Source organism: Pelophylax lessonae (assembly GCF_965119305.1).
Source record: "Pelophylax lessonae genome assembly, chromosome: 6".
Classification (NCBI taxonomy): Eukaryota; Metazoa; Chordata; class Amphibia; order Anura; family Ranidae; genus Pelophylax; species Pelophylax lessonae.
Window position 1 is genome coordinate 30,326,166 of NC_138773.1, and position 18,203 is coordinate 30,344,368.

The window sequence follows — 18,203 nt, forward strand, 5'->3', positions numbered from 1 at the left end:
TGTGAGAGGCCCCCCGATCACATCATGCAAGCCCCCATCACACCAGAGCCTCCCCATCACATTACAGCCACTCCTCACCATAGAGTCCCCCCATCACAGAGCCCCCAATCACACATTTCCCTCTTCACAATAAAGGCCTAACTTTTGGCTCCAGCAGAGGGCAAGATGTGGAGGAGGTCTCAAGGAGGCAGATTTCCATCCTTTCCTAAATGCAGGGGGGTGGCCCAGCACACTGCTTGCCCTGGATCAAAGTAATGCGTTGCCATGGCTCGGGTGAGCTGCCACGACACCCTGGTTGAGAAAGTTCAGATATAACTAGGTAGGGTTATGACACCTAAAGAAAGGACTACAAACCTAGAAGACGTTGAAGAAAAATGCAGCCAAAAACTGTAGTTACAGGGACTATGACATGCCCTAATGGGCCATACACACTATAAGATTTTCTGAAGAATTTTTCCTTTAGACTAAAGCCCCGTACACATGTAGCGATTGTCGGCTGTAAATATTCGGCCGCCAAACGATCGGCCGATTGTCGGCTTGTTAGTATGATGCTTCCGACAACCGACATCGAATTTTTGGCAGAACAGAATCTGTTGTGCAGACTTTAAAATTTTTGTTGGCCGTCACCAGAACGGCCAATTGTTCACCAGTCAGTACAGAATTCGGCCGACAAACAGCCGATTATCAAGACTGGGCATGCTCAGAAAAGAAAAAACACACGGAAAGTTAACCATCACATGACATCACTTCTGCAGTCGGCTGTTGTTGGCCGACAAAATTCGTGTGCAGTCTTTAGCACTTTTCAACCGACAGGACAGCACCGGACAAAAGACGGCCGATCGTTCGGCCGACATTCGGTACGTGTGTACGGGGCTTAACCAAAACCATATAATATGAGGTCAAACCTAAACACTTTCAATTTGTATGCAATCTGGCAGTCCCTTGCACTACATAGAAAAGGTAAATCTGAAGGAAATCTAACCACAAAAGTTGGATAGTGTGTATCCAGCTTAAGGTTGTCTACACAACAAGAATCTACGAATGATACCCAGATATTTATAAAAATAGCATTGATTTCTTTTTTAATAAATGTTTATTGAAACGTTTAAGGAATACAATGGGTAACTGTGATAAGGTATACAAATAGGGGTGTAATATCAGTGACTTGCAAGTCACAAGCAGAGAAGTTAGAGCACAAAACAGAATGGTTGGTATACCAACGGGCACATTAATTGCTTCATAACAGAGGAACGATGTAAAAAAAGGAAACAGTAACTTTGCCCCTGTACTGGTGAAGTAGGTGCTGATGGATTAGATGCATATGTATGGAGTTCACTATACAAAAAACTATATATACACACACATATATATATATATATATATATATACAGTGGGTACGGAAAGTATTCAGACCCCCTTAAATTTTTCACTCTTTGTTATATTGCAGCCATTTGCTAAAATCATTTAAGTTCATTCTTCTTCCTCATGAATGTACACATAGCACCCCATACTGACAGAAAAACACAGAATTGTTGACATTGTTGCAGATTTATTAAAAAAGAAAAACTGAAATATCACATGGTCCTAAGTATTCAGACCCTTTGCTGTGACACTCATATATTTAACTCAGGTGCTTTCCATTTCTTCTGATCATCCTTGAGATGGTTCTACACCTTCATTTGAGTCCAGCTGTGTTTGATTATACTGATTGGACTTGATTAGGAAAGCCATACACCTGTCTATATAAGACCTTCCAGATCACAATGCATGTCAGAGCAAATGAGAATCATGAGGTCAAAGGAACTGCCTGAAGAGCTCAGAGACAGAATTGTGGCAAGGCACAGATCTGGCCAAGGTTACAAAAAGATTTCTGCTGCACTTAAGGTTCCTAAGAGCACAGTGGCCTCCATAATCCTCAAATGGAAGACGTTTGGGACGACCAGAACCCTTCCTAGAGCTGGCCGTCTGGCCAAACTGAGCTATCGGGGGAGAAGAGCCTTGGTGAGAGAGGTAAAGAAGAACCCAAAGATCACTGTGGCCGAGCTCCAGAGATGCAGTCAGGAGATGGGAGAAAGTTGTAGAAAGTCAACCATCACTGCAGCCCTCCACCAGTCGGGGCTTTATGGCAGAGTGGCCCGACGGAAGCCACTCCTCAGTGTAAGACACATGAAAGCCCACATGGAGTTTGCTAAAAAAACACCTGAAGGACTCCAAGATGGTGAGAAATAAGATTCTCTGGTCTGATGAGACCAAAATAGAACTTTTTGGCCTTAATTCTAAGCGGTATGTGTGGAGAAAACCAGGCACTGCTCATCACCTGTCCAATACAGTCCCAACAGTGAAGCATGGTGATGGCAGCATCATGCTGTGGGGGTGTTTTTCAGCTGCAGGGACAGGACGACTGGTTGCAATCGAGGGAAAGATGAATGCGGCCAAGTACAGGGATATCCTGGACAAAAACCTTCTCCAGAGTGCTCTGGACCTCAGACTGGGCCAAAGGTTTACCTTCCAACAAGACAATGACCCTAAGCACACAGCTAAAATAACGAAGGAGTGGCTTCACAACAACTCCGTGACTGTTCTTGAATGGCCCAGCCAGAGCCCTGACTTAAACCCAATTGAGCATCTCTGGAGAGACCTAAAAATGGCTGTCCACCAACGTTTACCATCCAACCTGACAGAACTGGAGAGGATCTGCAAGGAGGAATGGCAGAGGATCCCCAAATCCAGGTGTGAAAGACTTGTTGCATCTTTCCCAAAAAGACTCCTGGCTGTATTAGATCAAAAGGGGGCTTCTACTAAATACTGAGCAAAGGGTCTGAATACTTAGGACCATGTGATATTTCAGTTTTTCTTTTTTAATAAATCTGCAACAATGTCAACAATTCTGTGTTTTTCTGTCAGTATGGGGTGCTATGTGTACATTCATGAGGAAGAAGAATGAACCTAAATGATTTTAGCAAATGGCTGCAATATAACAAAGAGTGAAAAATTTAAGGGGGTCTGAATACTTTCCGTACCCACTGTATATATACACATACACACAGTATCTCGCAAAAGTTAGTACACCCCTCACATTTTTGTAAATATTTTATTCTATCTTTTCATGTGACAACACTGAAGAAATGACACTTTGTTACAATGTAAAGTAGTGAGTGTACAGCTTGTATAACAGTGTAAATTTGCTGTCCCCTCAAAATAACTCAACACATAGCCATTAATGTCTAAACCGCTGGCAACAAAAGTGAGTACACCCCTAAGTGAAAAAGTCCAAATTGGGCCCAATTAGCCATTTTCCCTCACGGGTGTCATGTGACTCGTTAGTGTTACAAGGTCTCAGGTGTGAATGGGGAGCAGGTGTGTTAAATTTGGTGTTATCGCTCTCACTCTCTCATACTGGTCACTGGAAGTTCAACATGGCACCTCATGGCAAAGAACTCTCTGAGGATCTGAAAAAAGAATTGTTGCTGTACATAAAGATGGCCTAGGCTATAAGAAGATTGCCAAGACCCTGAAACTGAACTGCAGCACGGTGGCCAAGACCATACAGGGGTTTAACAGGACAGGTTCCACTCAGAACAGGCCTAGCCATGATCGACCAAAGAAGTTGAGTGCACATGCTGAGCGTCATATCCAGAGGTTGTCTTTAGGAAATAAACGTATGAGTGCTGCCAGCATTTCTGCAGAGGTTGAAGGGGTAGGGGGGTCAGCCTGTCAGTGCTCAGACCATACGCCGCACACTGCATCAAATGGGTCTGCATGGCTGTCGTCCCAGAAAGAAGCCAGCAAACAGTTTGCTGAAGACAAGCAGTCTAAGGGCATGTATTACTGGAACCATGTCCTGTGGTCTGATGAGACCAAGATAAACGTATTTCGTTCAGATGGTGTCAAGCGTGTGTGGTGACAACCAGGTGAGGAGTACAAAGACAAGTGTGTCTTGCCTACAGTCAAGCATGGTGGTGGGAGTGTCATGGTCTGGGGCTGCATAAGTGCTGCTGGCACTGGGGAGCTACAGTTCATTGAGGGAACCATGAATGCCAACATGTACTGTGACATACTGAAGCAGAGCATGATCCCCTCCCTTCAGAGACTGGGCCGCAGGGCAGTATTCCAACATGATGATAACGACCCCAAACACACCTGAAAGACGACCACTGCCTTGCTAAAGAAGCTGAGGGTAAAGGTGATGGACTGGCCAAGCATGTCTCCAGAACTAAACCCTATTGAGCATCTGTGGGGCATCCTCAAACGGAAGCTGGAGAAGCGCAAGGTCTCTAACTTCCCCCAGCTCAGTGATGTCGTCATGGAGGAGTGGAAGAGGAGTCCAGTGGCAACCTGTGAAGTCTGGTGAACTCCATGCCCAAGAGGGTTAAGGCAGTTCTGGAAAATAATGGTGGCTACCAGAGATGTAACTAGAACCTTCAGGGCCCTGGTGCAAGAAACCATGAAGGGCCCCCTGGACCCCTGGCCGAGGCCCTTCCCTTCAAGTCTGGGGCTCTTCCCAATGATCCTGGGGCCCTTTACTCTCATTGTGGGACCCTTTATTATGGTCCTGCAGCAGGACCTTTTCACAAGTTCTGCAGTGGGCCCCCTTCCTGCCATCTTGGGGACTCCCCACGGTGGTGGGATGCCAGAGCCCGGTCGCAAGTGTGACCTTTGCGATCCTGGAAGTTCACCCACTGGTGTCAGTAGTTTTTATATTTTGGTACTTTAATTGTATTATTTTTTATCATTTTATTTTATTTTTTTATAATGTCACTGACTATGACTCTGTCCATTCAGAAAAGGGAGGAGCTGGTAAATTACATAATTACATATTTACCGACCCCTTCCTGGTTCTCTATTGTGGCACATCCCCTGCAGCAGCCGGCAGGAGAGGGAAGGGAGCACAGAGGGCGGGGTTCAGCACAGTGGGGGGGGAGGGGGCAGCACAGTGGGGGGGGGGGGAACACAGGGGCCCAGAGACAGCAGAACACAAGTGAACTGAATACAAGGAGTGGCGGGGGCAGCATACAGAGGAACTAATCTCCTCGATTTTCATCCTGCAGCTACAGGAGGTAAAAGGAGGACAGTGATTTCTCTACATGCTGCCCCCGTCGCCCCTCGTATCCAGGTGTACAGGGGAGCCGCAGAGGCCCCCTGGAGCATGGGGCCCGGCTGCAATTGCAACCCCTGCAACCCCTGTAGTTACGCCCTTGGTGGCTACACAAAATATTCACACTTTGTGCCCAATTTGGACATTTCCACTTAGGGGTGTACTCACTTTTGTTGCCAGCGGTTTAGACATTAATGGCTGTGTGTTGAGTTATTTTGAGGGGACAGCAAATTTACACTGTTATACAAGCTGTACACTCACTACTTTACATTGTAGCAAAGTGTCATTTCTTCAGTGTTGTCACATGAAAAGATATAATAACATATTTATAAAAATGTGAGGGGTGTACTCACTTTTATGATATACTATATATATATGTACATAAGCAGGAACTATCCTTATGCAGTAGCCTAAGTAGATAGGAAAGGGAGAAACAAAGAAGAGGGGGGAGGGAGTAAAAGTGGGTAAGGATGCCAGGAACATCCCAGTTGGAACCCCAGGGCCTCAGTGCTTATAGCAGTATATAACTGCCCATGGTATAGAACGGTGAGTGTATTGGATCCATGGAGTCCATGTTTTTAGAAATTTCTCATACGTATTTAGAAGAATAAAATAGCACTGATTTCATTGTAGGTCTTCCCACTCAGATAGAACAGTCCTTTCCCAATCCTCAATCAGATGGTCGATGAGAGGAGCACTGTGATTCTCCAGAGCATCATAGAGCCTGGCCTTGTCAGACGCACGCCAGCCCCTGATGATCCTGTACAGCTCCCTCATCTTCTCCTGGGTGGTGGTCTTGCTGCGGATGTTGTCATACTCTTCATCGGTCAGCAATTCCTGAGCCAAAAGAGTGTCCAGGGTGCGATCCACGAGGGCCACGCCTTTAATCAGAGCCTCCCGATACTTATCGATAAATTGTTCCTTATTTTTATCACTGTACGGGCCCGATCCATCTGCAACAATAAAAATGTAGGTTACCATGAAGTCTCTATAAGTATAATTATTATTATTATTATTATTAAACAGATAAGAAGTTAGCCTACCTAAAAGTCATATTTTAATTATAGGTGTAGCACCCTCCTAGTTAGGTGCTAGGATTAGGTGAATAGGTATTAGGAATTGGTCATTTAGGTTTGGGCTCACTGTATCTAATGGAGCTGTGGTTCATTGTTAGGTAAATTTAGTTTGGCTCACTGTAGTCAGTGTGGATGTGTTTACTGCTCTGGTCTGTTCTATGTTTCAGAGGTTGCCGGATTGACTGCTTCCCCCTGGTTGCCCATAAAGCTCTGGTAAGTTAGTGGGCAGGAAGAGTCTAATCAGCAGCTGTATATTTATACAGCCCTGGCCAATCCCTGGGGGTGGATGCCCAGATAGTGACTGGGAGACTGTATAAATACTCTGTCACTAAAGGCTCTGTTCGCACATAGGCATTTTGAATCCCGGGCAGATTAAATCTGGAATTTCTTTTGGGCAACACGCATCGTGCATTTTGGTTTGCATGATTGCAGCACAATATGTCACGTGGTAGAATCGCATCATGTTTTTAACCGCTTGCCAACCGCTCACTGAGCTGGTACTGCGGCAAAGTGGCTCGTTATCGTCTGGCGACGTAGACCTTACGTCACCAGACTCTCCGCTCTCTCGGCGGCGGGCACGCACCTCCGGAGGCTCACTGCCACTGTATTCAGACACAACGGGAGTCGGGCCAGGGGAGGAGAGGCGGTGATCACCGCTGCTCTTCCCCGATCGAGTGAGGAAATCCGCCCGCTTGTGTAAACAAAGCGGGCGGATCTCCTATTCACAGATTACAGGATTCAGCATAGCTGAACCTGCGATCTGTGTCTGTGTCACACAATCCCCTCCCCCCACACACGTCAGTAAGCATGAGGCATACATTTAACCCCTTGATCACCAACAGTGTTAACCCCTTCCCTGCCAGTGTCATTATTACAGTAACAGTGCATATTTTTAGCACTGATTACTGTAGTAATGTCACTGGTACCCCCAAAAGTGTCAAAAATGTCAGTTAGGGGTCCGATCTGTCCGCCGCAATGTCGCAGTCCCGCAAAAAAAATCGCATTACTAGTAAAAAAAAAATAAACAATAAAAATGACAAATCTTTCCCGTAGTTAGTAAACGCAACTTTTGCGCAAACCAATCAAAATACGCTTATTGTGATTTTTTTTTACCAAAAATATGTAGCAGAAAACAAATTGGCCTAAAATGTTAAAACATTTTGATTAATAAATTTTTTTGGGGGCATGTTATATAGCAGAATGTAAAAAACATTGTTTTTTTTTTTTCAAAATTGACGCTCTTTTTTTCAAAAATTAAAAATCGCACAGGTGATCAAATACCACCAAAAGAAAGCTCTATTTGTGGGGAAAAAAAGGACATAAATTTAATTTGGGTACAGCATCGCACGACTGCGCAATTGTCCGTTAAAATAACGCAGCGCCGAATCGCAAAAATAGACTGGTCAGGAAGGGGGTAAAATCTTCCGGTCTTAAAGCGGTTAAAAATACACTCATTGAGAATTTTTTTGTCAAAGACATGTAGCTAAATACATTTTGGCCTAAATATATGACAAAAATTGAATATATTGGATATTTTTTAACTGTAACTAGAAAATGTAAATTTTTTCGCAAAATTTTCGCTCTTTTTTTATTAATATCGCAAAAAATGAAAAGCGCAGAGGTGATCAAATATGACCAAAAGAAAGCTCTGTTTGTGGTTAAAAAAGGACGTAAATTTCGTTTGGGTACAGGGTTGCATGACCGCGCAATTGTCAGTTAAAGTCGCGCAGTGCAAAGTTGCAAAAAGTGGCCTGGACGTAAAGCAGGAAAATTCTCCGGTAGTAAAGTGGTTAAGTGCCATTGAAATGAATGGGACATGAACATGCTGATGTGTGATTTGACATTTTAACAGCGTGTTTCTGCGATTCCGCCCAAGATTCAAAATGCCTATCTTTGAATAGGGCCTGAGAGCAGCGGGGAGGAGAATGCAGTCTAGGGGGGCTGCTTGCCCCCTAAGCCTTTCTGCCATGTGCCTGCGAGGTGTCGGTGCCTGAGGTGGGCAACCTGGAGGCATGCTTTGCTAAAAGCCGCTGAAAGCTGACTGAAGGGCCCTTTTCTGAGGATCTGGTCTGGTATGACACGGTGGAAGTTTCGCGAGGATATTGGAAGGAGGCAACCAATATTTCCAGGGACATTTGTGAGTACAAATTGATGAGCGAGATCCTGGAAGCTGTGTGCCGAGGGCATCCCTTGTGTTCTAAAGTCAGTGGGTTCAAAAGGGACATTGGGGTTTATTTACTAAAGGCAAATAGACTGTGCACTTGCCAAAGCGCAGTCGCACTCTCCAAGTGCAGTTCCTCCAGGACTTAGTAAATGAGGTAAAACGTCATTTGCAAAGAATACCCAATCACATGCAAGGAAAATAAAAAAACAACAGCATTTTTACTTGCACATGATTGGATGATGGAAGTCAGCAGAGCTTCTGCTCATTTACTAAGCTCTGGAGCAACTGCTCTTGCAGAGTGCAACAGCACTTTGCAAAGTGCACAGTCTATTTGCCTTTAGTAAATCAACACCATTGTGTCCTGAGGAGCTCAGCCTATTAAGATTCCTAGCGAAAGGACTTTGCTTGGACTGTCCATACATTTCCTCAAGTCGCTACTTTATAGCCCGGTTCACTCTTTACTTGTACAAGGACTTGGCTCACAGTTCTGCAAAAGAAAGTTTAGTGTCTTCAAATTGTTGCTAAGGGTTACTGGAGTTTCCTACCCTTACCCACTACCTATCCAAGTTCTACATTAAAGCATCAGAAAAGGCATTCCCCTAGACTGGTTAATGAGCTTGAATAATGATTGATCTGTGCGTTGTGCTGCATGGGAACTATTGGGAAAAGGATCCGGGCAAACTTAGTGGCTACTATGGAGGTAGGTAGGTATAGAGTAAAGCCCCGTACACACGTGTCGAAAATTGGCAGGGAATTTTCGTCCAACGTCCGATCTGCCGATTTTCAGATTGTTAGTATGATGCTTCCGACAACCGACTCCAACTTTTCGGCCGAAAAAAATCTGGTGTGTATGCTATAAAATTTTTGTTGGCCGTCAACACAACGGCCGATTTTCGTGCAGTCAGTACAGATTTCTACAGGGAAAAATCTGATGAGCAAGACTAGGCATGCTCAGTGAAGAAAGAACACAAAGAAAGTAATCCAACACATGACATCACTTCTGAAGTAGATTTTTGTTGGCCGAGAAAATTCGTTTGCAGTCTAGAGCACATTCCAACCAACACAACACAACTCTGGACAAAAGTCGGACGATCGGTCGGCCGATAATCGTTGCGTGTGTACTAGGCTTTAGTCTCTGGATTTTTTTATATCATGGATATGCCAAAATTGAGATCTCCCTTTCATAGTTCCAGACTATTTCCCTTTTCAGTTGGGATTTTTGAGTGTATCTACCCACTTTTTGTGTTCCAACTCCTCAACAGGGATGGTTGCAGCCCTTCATAATGGTCACAGTAGATGTGCAGACCCGGAACCTCAGCACAGGGATGATTTGAACCCTTTAATGGACACAGTAGGTTTGCAAGGCCAGAAACCCAGCCCGGGGATGGTGGGAACCCCACATAATGGGCAAAGTAGATGTACAGACCTGGGAACTCAGCACAGGGATGGTGGGAACCCCTCATAATGGGCACAGCCGGTGTGCAGACCCAGGAACTCAGCACAGGGATGGTGGGAACCCCTCATAATGGGCACAGCAAGTGTACAGACCCAGGAACTCAGCACAGGGATGGTGGGAACCCCTCATAATGGGCACAGCAGGTGTGCAGACCCGGGAACTCAGCACAGGGATAGGGGAACCCCTCATAATGGGCACAGCAGGTGTACAGACCCAGGAACTCAGCACAGGAATGATGGGAACCCCTCAATATGGGCACAGCAGGTGTACAGACCTAGGAACTTGTTGCAGGGTTGACGAGAGCCCGATCATGAGTGAAGCTGGGAACAAAACTGTCAGAAGATTTAACTCTATAGCATCTACCAAATGCTAAAATATCAGTTTGTGATGGACTGACAGAGTGCTGATCTCATCCTCAACTGTCCTCCTGTAACAGTTTTGAGAAAAGGAACTGGGAAATGATCTGTAGACTGACAGGTAAACAGCAAGTTTGTTCCAAAAATGTCAGGTTACAGTTCTGCATCACAAACCAGTACAGACTTCTTTAAATTATCTAAATACAGTGTGTATATACAGTATATATATATATATTTTTTTTTTTTTTGCACAATAAAATCTCTATGTATTACCTTTGGGCTTTGTGGGTTTTGGCACTTGTGCACGTAATTCCTCAACTTCTCCTGCAAAAAAGAAACCGGTTAAATCTTTTTCTTATCTAAAAAATGTATATATATATAATAGATATAGATACAGGGCTTTTTTTCAGCGGGAACGCAGTTCCGACACCTCCAGCACAAAATGCTTGCAATGGCAAAGGGTAGTAGAGTGTGCTGCTGAGGGATCTATGGTCACTGGGGGGGAGGGGGTGGGGTATATTGTTGTGGGGGGGTCTAGTGTTGCTGGAAAGGGATCTACTGTTGCGGGAGAGGTCTATTGTTGCTGGCTGCTGGGAGATCTATTGTTACTAGTGGGGGTTTATTGTTGCTGGTGGCAGCTCTATTTTTGAGGAGTAGATCTATTGTTGTAGTAGGGGGGATCTATTGTTGTTGGCTGCAGGGGATATATTTTATTGCTTTTCTTGTTAGTGTCAAATTCCATACAAACGACTTCAATACAAATGATAGATAGATAGATAGATAGATAGATAGATAGATAGATAGATAGATAGATAGATAGATAGATAGATAGATAGATAGATAGATAGATAGATAGATAGATATATGTGTGTGTGTTATAGAAGCATTGTCTGTTTCATGTTTATGGAGATATATTCCTTTTTAACAAATATTTGTATAAGTGAAATGTAAAAACCTTTTTATTACATAATTTGTGCTACTTTTTGGGTGCCAAGATAGTCCTTTCTCCTCATGCTGAGGGTTAAGTAGGGGTAACCCTTGGCTCTATTACCATATATTGATATATTAATATATAGATATATATATCTATATATATATCTATATCTTAGTAATTACGTTATTTAGCTTGCTGTGAGCAAACAGTTTCTTCTACTTGCTGATCGATATGTATGTGCAGTGCTGTATTCTGGCCTAGGCCAACAAGGCCCAGGCCTAGGGCGGCACTTTGCAGGGGGGCAGCAAAAAAATATTTCATTTTTTGTATAATGACTATGGGCTTCCTATGTAATATACAAATAAGTGAAATAATCCTATAATTACAATCAGTGGCAGCAAACACAAGTCCAAATATCTTAAAAGAGTAATCTTACTAATCCCGTGACATAAGGCTGTACTAATGGGCACTGATGAGGCTGCACTGGTGGCCACTGATGGGGCCACACTTATATGCTGCACTGATGGGCAGTAAACAGGTGGCACTGATAAGGCTGCACTGATGAGGCTGAACTTATGGGAACTGATGAAGCTACACTGATGGGCACTGATAGACTGTGGTTATGGTCTATGGTTTACAGATGACAGGGTGCGTCATAATTAGGAAGGGGTGTGGCCTTTACAGGAAGGGGTGGATCATATTTAAATTAGAGGGTGCACAAGTTTAGTCAGGCCTAGGGCAGCATAAAACCTAAATACACCACTGTGTATGTATTGCTATTTACACCTAATCTGTTACAATATAGATACTTTATTTACAGCTGAGTGGTCTGGTGCCTATTTTCTAATGTCCTAATGTAGTTCTGTATAGGAACCCTTACTCAGCCTGGTGTGTCTCAACCCGGTCTATCAGCATGGAAGAGGCTGTTTGCAGGGTCAAGACATAAGAAAAGAGAACCTGATATACCAAGTGGCTCCTCCAGGGGTAAGTACTACTTAATTATTAGTAACTGAGCTCCTATTTAAGATAGATGACATCACTGATACATACAAGCAGCCAGTCACATCACAGAGTCTGTAGATCTTACCTCTGGACATACGACAACCCCAGATCTGGTCCTTGCCACCTTCTTGCACCAGACATAAGTCAATCAGTTTTACTTTAGCATCCATGGTGATATCTGTGTAGCTCTCAAATGGGGAAACACACTGCACATCCAACCCCTAAATCATGTGTAAATAAAAATGTATATTATTATGTGTACAATTCTTATAGCGAAGGGCAAAAAAAAAAAATGATATATATATATATATATATATATATATATATATATATATATATATATACACACACAGCTGAAGTTATATGCTAATCTCTTTCTTCCCCTTGAGCCTTCAGCTTGCCTTCCCACCACCATTCGGTCTCTTATTGCTCACCTTCACCCTCTGCCTCACTTTCTTTCATTTCACCCCTATCCCGATCCTCTCTCAGATATTTTTTTTAATTACCTTTCTCAGGGAGAATTTCCCTTTCCTCCTGGATTCTCGCCTAGGCAAGAAGGACGTATGTAATATCCCGCAGGGGTACTCTCCTGCACATGCCCTGTGGTGCATCATCAGAAGCCAGCTGTCCCTTCCTGGTTCTTGCAGCTGGCCCCCTGATATAGGGCTAAGGCACATACGCGTCATCAATGGGCAGCTACATAACTCAAAAGAGACCACTGGCTTCCTGACGATGTCAGAGAAAAAGATGGTGGGACCAGGTGTAAAACAACAGAGAAACAGATATCTAGAGAAAAAAGTTGGATGGCTGTGTGCATATTTTTTTTGTGGATAAACCAGCAAAAAAAGCATGGGGGAGAATAGTGGGTGGTAAAGTTCCTTCTTTAACCACTTTACCACTAGAGCATTTTGCTGTCTTACGTCTGGGCCACTTTTTGCGATTCGGCGCTGTGCAACTTTAACTGACAATTGCGCGGTCATGCGACGCCGTACCCAAACAAAATTTACGTCCTTTTTTTCCCACAAACAGAGCTTTCTTTTGGTGGTATTTGATCACCTGTGCAATTTTTACTTTTCGCGCTATAATTTTGAAAAAATAACAATATTTTTAACATTTTTTTATATGAAATTCCCCCCAAAAAAGATGTAAAAACCAATTTTTTTTTAAATTTTTGGCCAATTTGTTTTCTGCTACCCATGTTTGGTAAAAAAAAATCGCAATAAGCGTATTTTGATTGGTTTGCGCAAAAGTTATTGCGTTTACTAACAAAGGGAAAGATTTCTGTCATTTTTGGTGTTTTTTTTTTTTAACGAGTAATGGCGGCGATCTGCGATTTTTTTTTTTTGCGGGACTGCGACATTGCGGCGGACAGATCGGACCCTTGACTGACATTTTTGACACTTTTAGGGGTACCAGTGACATTACTGCAGTAATCAGTGCTATATATATGCACTGTTACTGTAAAAATGACACTGGCAGGGAAGGGGTTAATTTTATTGGAGAGGGAGGGGTTAATGTATGCCTGGTGCTTACTGACGTGTGGGGGGGAGGTGACTGTGTGAGACAGGGACAGATCGGATGTCCAGCTATGCTGAACAGTCCGATCTGTCACTCCCTGTCACTGAGGAGATCCGCCCGCTCTGTTTACACAGGCGGGCGGATCTCCAAACTGGATTCCCCGACGATCAGGGCAGAGCAGCGGTGATCGCCGCTGCTCCTCCCCTGGCCCGACTCCCGCTGTGAATGAAAACAGCAAGAGCGCGCCTCCGGCGGCGCGCGAGCGCCGCCTACAGGGGGAGGAGTCTGGCGACGTAGGTCTACGTCGTCAGACGGGATCGTGCCACTTTGCCGCAGTAGTACTCTGGTACATAGCGGTAAAGTGGTTAAATGGGAATGGTGGTCCCACTGACCAATAGGAAGGTTTGAGGTAATAAGAGGACAGGCTCGACTTTAGCAAAAAAAAAGTAAAACTTTGCATATAAGTTCACAATATATCTATATGTACTGTATGTGTTTATTTATCTTACCATGGGTTGTACATGGGCATTCTTTGGTCCCTTCACAATGTAGCTTTTCTTAGTGTAGATGGTTTTGGTTCTGGGGGGTTTATCTATCTTCACAAATCCATTACTAGTCTTTTCTTGTAAAAAATCCTGGAATTGATAAAAGCACTTTTAGCAGAAAATTTGTACAGTAACATGTGTTTTGTCTTTGAATATTTCTTTGATTAAGATTTTTTTTCACTAAAGTGAATAAATATCCTAGGACAGCTATGTGGTGATGAATAGAGTAGATATAGGGGTAAATGCTCAGTGTAATTCAACCTGGAAGACTGAGGACATTCTGTGGGTGCAGAGGGTCAGACACACATCAGAGGAAGTCTCACTGTGGCACCCTGCCTTCACATCATTGAGGACCTCCCACCACTGGGAGAGGATCTGAAGAAGACCCAGTGTATCATATTACTGAAAGCTTCTGAAGAAGGTAAGTATTAAAAAAAATAATACATAAAATACAAGTCTGATTCTGGGGGGTCGACTGAAGGCTGGGAGTATGAGTCCCAACTTGGGCTTTAAGTTAAGGTTAAGTGTTAAGGATTACTTAGTATTTAGGAAGTTAGAATTAGTTTTAGGGTTAAGTGTTAGGGTCAGGATAGGTATAGAGTATTAAGAGGTTAAGGGCTCATTTTGTGGGTTTAAAATGCTTTCATGTAGGGAAGGGGGTGACTGAAGGCTAGGAGGATTATTCCCAACTCTGGCTTTAAGTCATAGCAGATCTTCCTCCTCCAGATCATGATCCCTCCTCTCTAGACCTCTTCTCGTCCTCATTAGGAATAGGGCTGGCTTTTTTTTTCTTTGTTTACCTTTTTTTTAATTATTATTATTATTTTTTTTTTTTAAATAAAAGGTCTGCCTTGCCCTCTTTGCACATCATTCGCCTATTGCAGGGGTGTTAAATTCAATTTCATCATGGGCCGCATCAGCATTATGGTTGCCCTGAAATGGCCCGTTATATCTGTAAGATTAGATGTCTAGAGCACCCCACGCCCTCTTACACCCTTACATGAGATGTCAAGAGCCCCCCCCACCATCAGAAGTCAAGAGTCACCCACCTTTCCTTACATCACAATGCACCCCCTTACCTTGTGCTGCTGTCAGAAAGAACATGCGGGTGGGTCTGGGAAGAAGAAAGTGCACAGGGTCTGGAGGAGAACCAGAGGGATGGCTGGAGTCAGCTTCCAGAGTCTGGTGAATGCTGAGACCAGGGGAGGCAGAGGCAAGGTGGTGTTGCGGCTGCACAGAGAGGTGCGGCATCTGTAGGAGGAGTTCTGCTCTCCTTTCTGCTGCAAACTGCTGAGAAAGGGGGGGAGACAAGCCTTTCTGCAGCTTCACAGAGGAGTGCAGGATCTGGCAAAGGAGTCCTGTCCTCTCTGCTGCCGACTACTGAGACAAGGTGGGGGGCAGAGATAAGGGGAGTGCCACAGCTGCAGGAGAGGTGCGAGGGCCACATGAAATGGCCTAGGGGGCCGCATTTGGCCCACGGACCTTGTGTTTGACTCCTGTGGCCTAGGGGAATGATGTGCACTCTCCTCCCTTTATATGTGACGTGCATATCCCAGGAGGCATAGCCTTTAATTTGGGAAAGGAGAAGGGGGTGGGCCTGTCTGCATGTCTTCGGAAGGCACGAAGGCTGAACCCAAAACAGCCGGCAGCTAATAGATGGCGCCATAGGGAAACATGGTGGTGCGGGACCAAGCGTTGCCAGAAGAGAAGAGGCTCTCAGCTGGCTAGTGCTGGATCAGCTTGGTAGGTGAGTATCTAACCTTAGCAGAACTCTCCACCAGGTAGGTAGGGGTTTAGACCAAAAAAAACAGGGAGGGGAGGTGAAAATCCTCTTTAAAAATAAATGTTACCTTAGTGTTTATGGAGCTAGGTTAAGTTTTAGGGTAAAGTGTTGGGTTGGGTCAATGTTAGGGTCAGGTTAGGTGTCAAGTGTTAGAGAGAGGTTACGGGTCAATTTGTAGTTGTATGGAATGTTTTACAATTTATGCACTAGACTAGTCAATCTAAAGAGGAGGTCAAGATTTGGGATTAAGACAAGTGTGGGAGTTTGTTTTGACCTTAAAAACCCCATGCTGAAACATACAAACACCAGGTCATGTTGAGTGTTTCAGACTACAGTAGCAGCCTTAATTAATAAAATTAAGTACTGGTAATTGCCAAACAAAGCTTATCTGTGAGATCCATTGTTTCCCCCAAGGTTTACAATAAAAAACAGTCCTGGCCCCCCATAACTTTCATTGACTGGTTTTATTTACCTTGTCTATTGGGGCAAACGCAGGCAGAAGATACAGGTGAATTTTATACTCCAGACATTGCATTCCAGCTTTTTTGAAGTACAACAGAACTTTGCCATGAATTGGGATGTACTTGGTCACTGCTTTTGGTAACAAGTTCCAGAAGAAAACCCCAAGCGAGGAAAATGAGGGATTTTCCAGAACAACATGGAACGGTAGAATTTGTGTTGGTGTTTCCACATTCAGGATTCCATCTTTGAAATGAGCGCATTTAATCGAAGATATGTCTCCACTCAGTTCTGTAAAACAAGATGCCAAAGTATACACATATACAGTATGTGATACAAGCATGCATACATAGCATTTCTATCATAATCTTACTGTAAATGTAACAATATAAGTGTATTGTAACCTATTTGAAGCAGATCCCCACTATAATGTTTTAAAGAAAAACAGCCAAAGTACTTCTCATCCTTTCAAACACCCGAGCACTGACTTCTATGGTCTCCTCAGCTGCTGGCCACCATTGGTCTTCCAGGTGCCATGATGTCTAGCGTCATTCAACCCACTTTCTTCAAGCCTAGGCAGGTACGGTGATGCTCCTCCAAGCTCACAGAAAAATGCTGCAGAGAACAACTGTCAGGAACATCCTTCCGGCTATCAGGAAGATCATTCCTGTGCAAATCACAGTACACATGGACAAATGGGCATGTCCAACACAGAGCATGGGGGGAGGGGCAGCAGTGCTATCCCACGGTACATAGTCTACAATGTAACTCAGGCAGGCTTGATGGAAAACCTTGAAAAGTTTATTTATAAAAAATATATATAGTGATGATTAAAACATAATAGAATGTGTTCCAAACCAGATCTGTGGCGTTGCTGGGGGGGTCACAGGATGACCGAGCTGCTGGGTGAGCCGGATCTGTGTAGATGATCACAACAGGGAACCAGGCAGAAGGGAGAAGGATCTTATGTGTCAAAAGCAGACCGGACCAGCCGGTAGGGTGGCGTGGCTTCCTCCCATCCGATAGTGTGGCTGCTCGCACCGAAGCAGTGTAGACGTGCCGCGGAGCCGCCACCCAGAGGTATCCACAACGGAGGCCGCTACCTGGAAGTGACGTCAGCAAGCGTCAGGACCCGGCCTGGAAAGCATCAGGGTTCCCGTGACGACATGTTTCGCACTGCTGTGCTCTCTGGGTGGCGGCTCCGCGGCACATCTACACTGCTTCGGTGCGAGCAGCCACACTATCGGGTGGGAGGAAGCCACGCCACCCTACCGGCTGGTCCGGCCTGCTTTTGCCACATAAGATCCTTCTCCCTTCTGCCACAGTTCCGGCTCACCCAGCGGCTCGGTCATCCTGTGACCCCCAGCAACGCCAAAGATCTGGTTTGGAACACATAATTTTCTATTATGTTTCAATCATCACTATATATTTTTTATAAATAAACTTTTCAAGGTTTTTCATCAAGCCTGCCTGGGTTACATTGTAGACTATGTACCGTGGGATAGCGCTGCTGCCCTTCCCCCCCATGCACTGACTTATGCTGAATCAGCATTAATTAGCAGCAGCACCACACGGTAATTTGACTTTATTCATTCCTGAGAGTGAGAGATATCACAGTTAGCGCTGGAAGTCCCTTTGTTGTTCGATGTCCAACACAGATACTGGTGCCTAGATGGCTAATTAAACCTGAGTTCTGCATAGAATCATTGCTGAATTGTCTTTGAGTCTTTATTCATGATCCTGAACCTTATCTTGACTTTTTTATTGACCCGGATTTCATCTGACTTGCCTCTGGATTATCCTTGACTGCCCATT

At 44.3% G+C, this 18,203-nt stretch overlaps 1 protein-coding gene across 1 annotated transcript in view; it reads right to left on the reverse strand.

Moving 5' to 3' along the window:
- Nucleotides 1-5,719: 5,719 nt before the first annotated feature.
- LOC309558515 (NACHT, LRR and PYD domains-containing protein 1a-like) overlaps nucleotides 5,720-18,203 on the reverse strand; it is a gene marked incomplete at both ends in the record, with an annotated part of 34,561 nt that continues 22,077 nt past the window's right edge. The window contains 5 exons of the mRNA XM_082261595.1: nucleotides 5,720-6,048; nucleotides 10,421-10,471; nucleotides 12,169-12,304; nucleotides 14,111-14,236; nucleotides 16,402-16,679. Coding sequence (XP_082117721.1) covers nucleotides 5,720-6,048; nucleotides 10,421-10,471; nucleotides 12,169-12,304; nucleotides 14,111-14,236; nucleotides 16,402-16,679 — 920 coding nt within the window. The remainder of the gene's footprint in view (nucleotides 6,049-10,420; nucleotides 10,472-12,168; nucleotides 12,305-14,110; nucleotides 14,237-16,401; nucleotides 16,680-18,203) is intronic.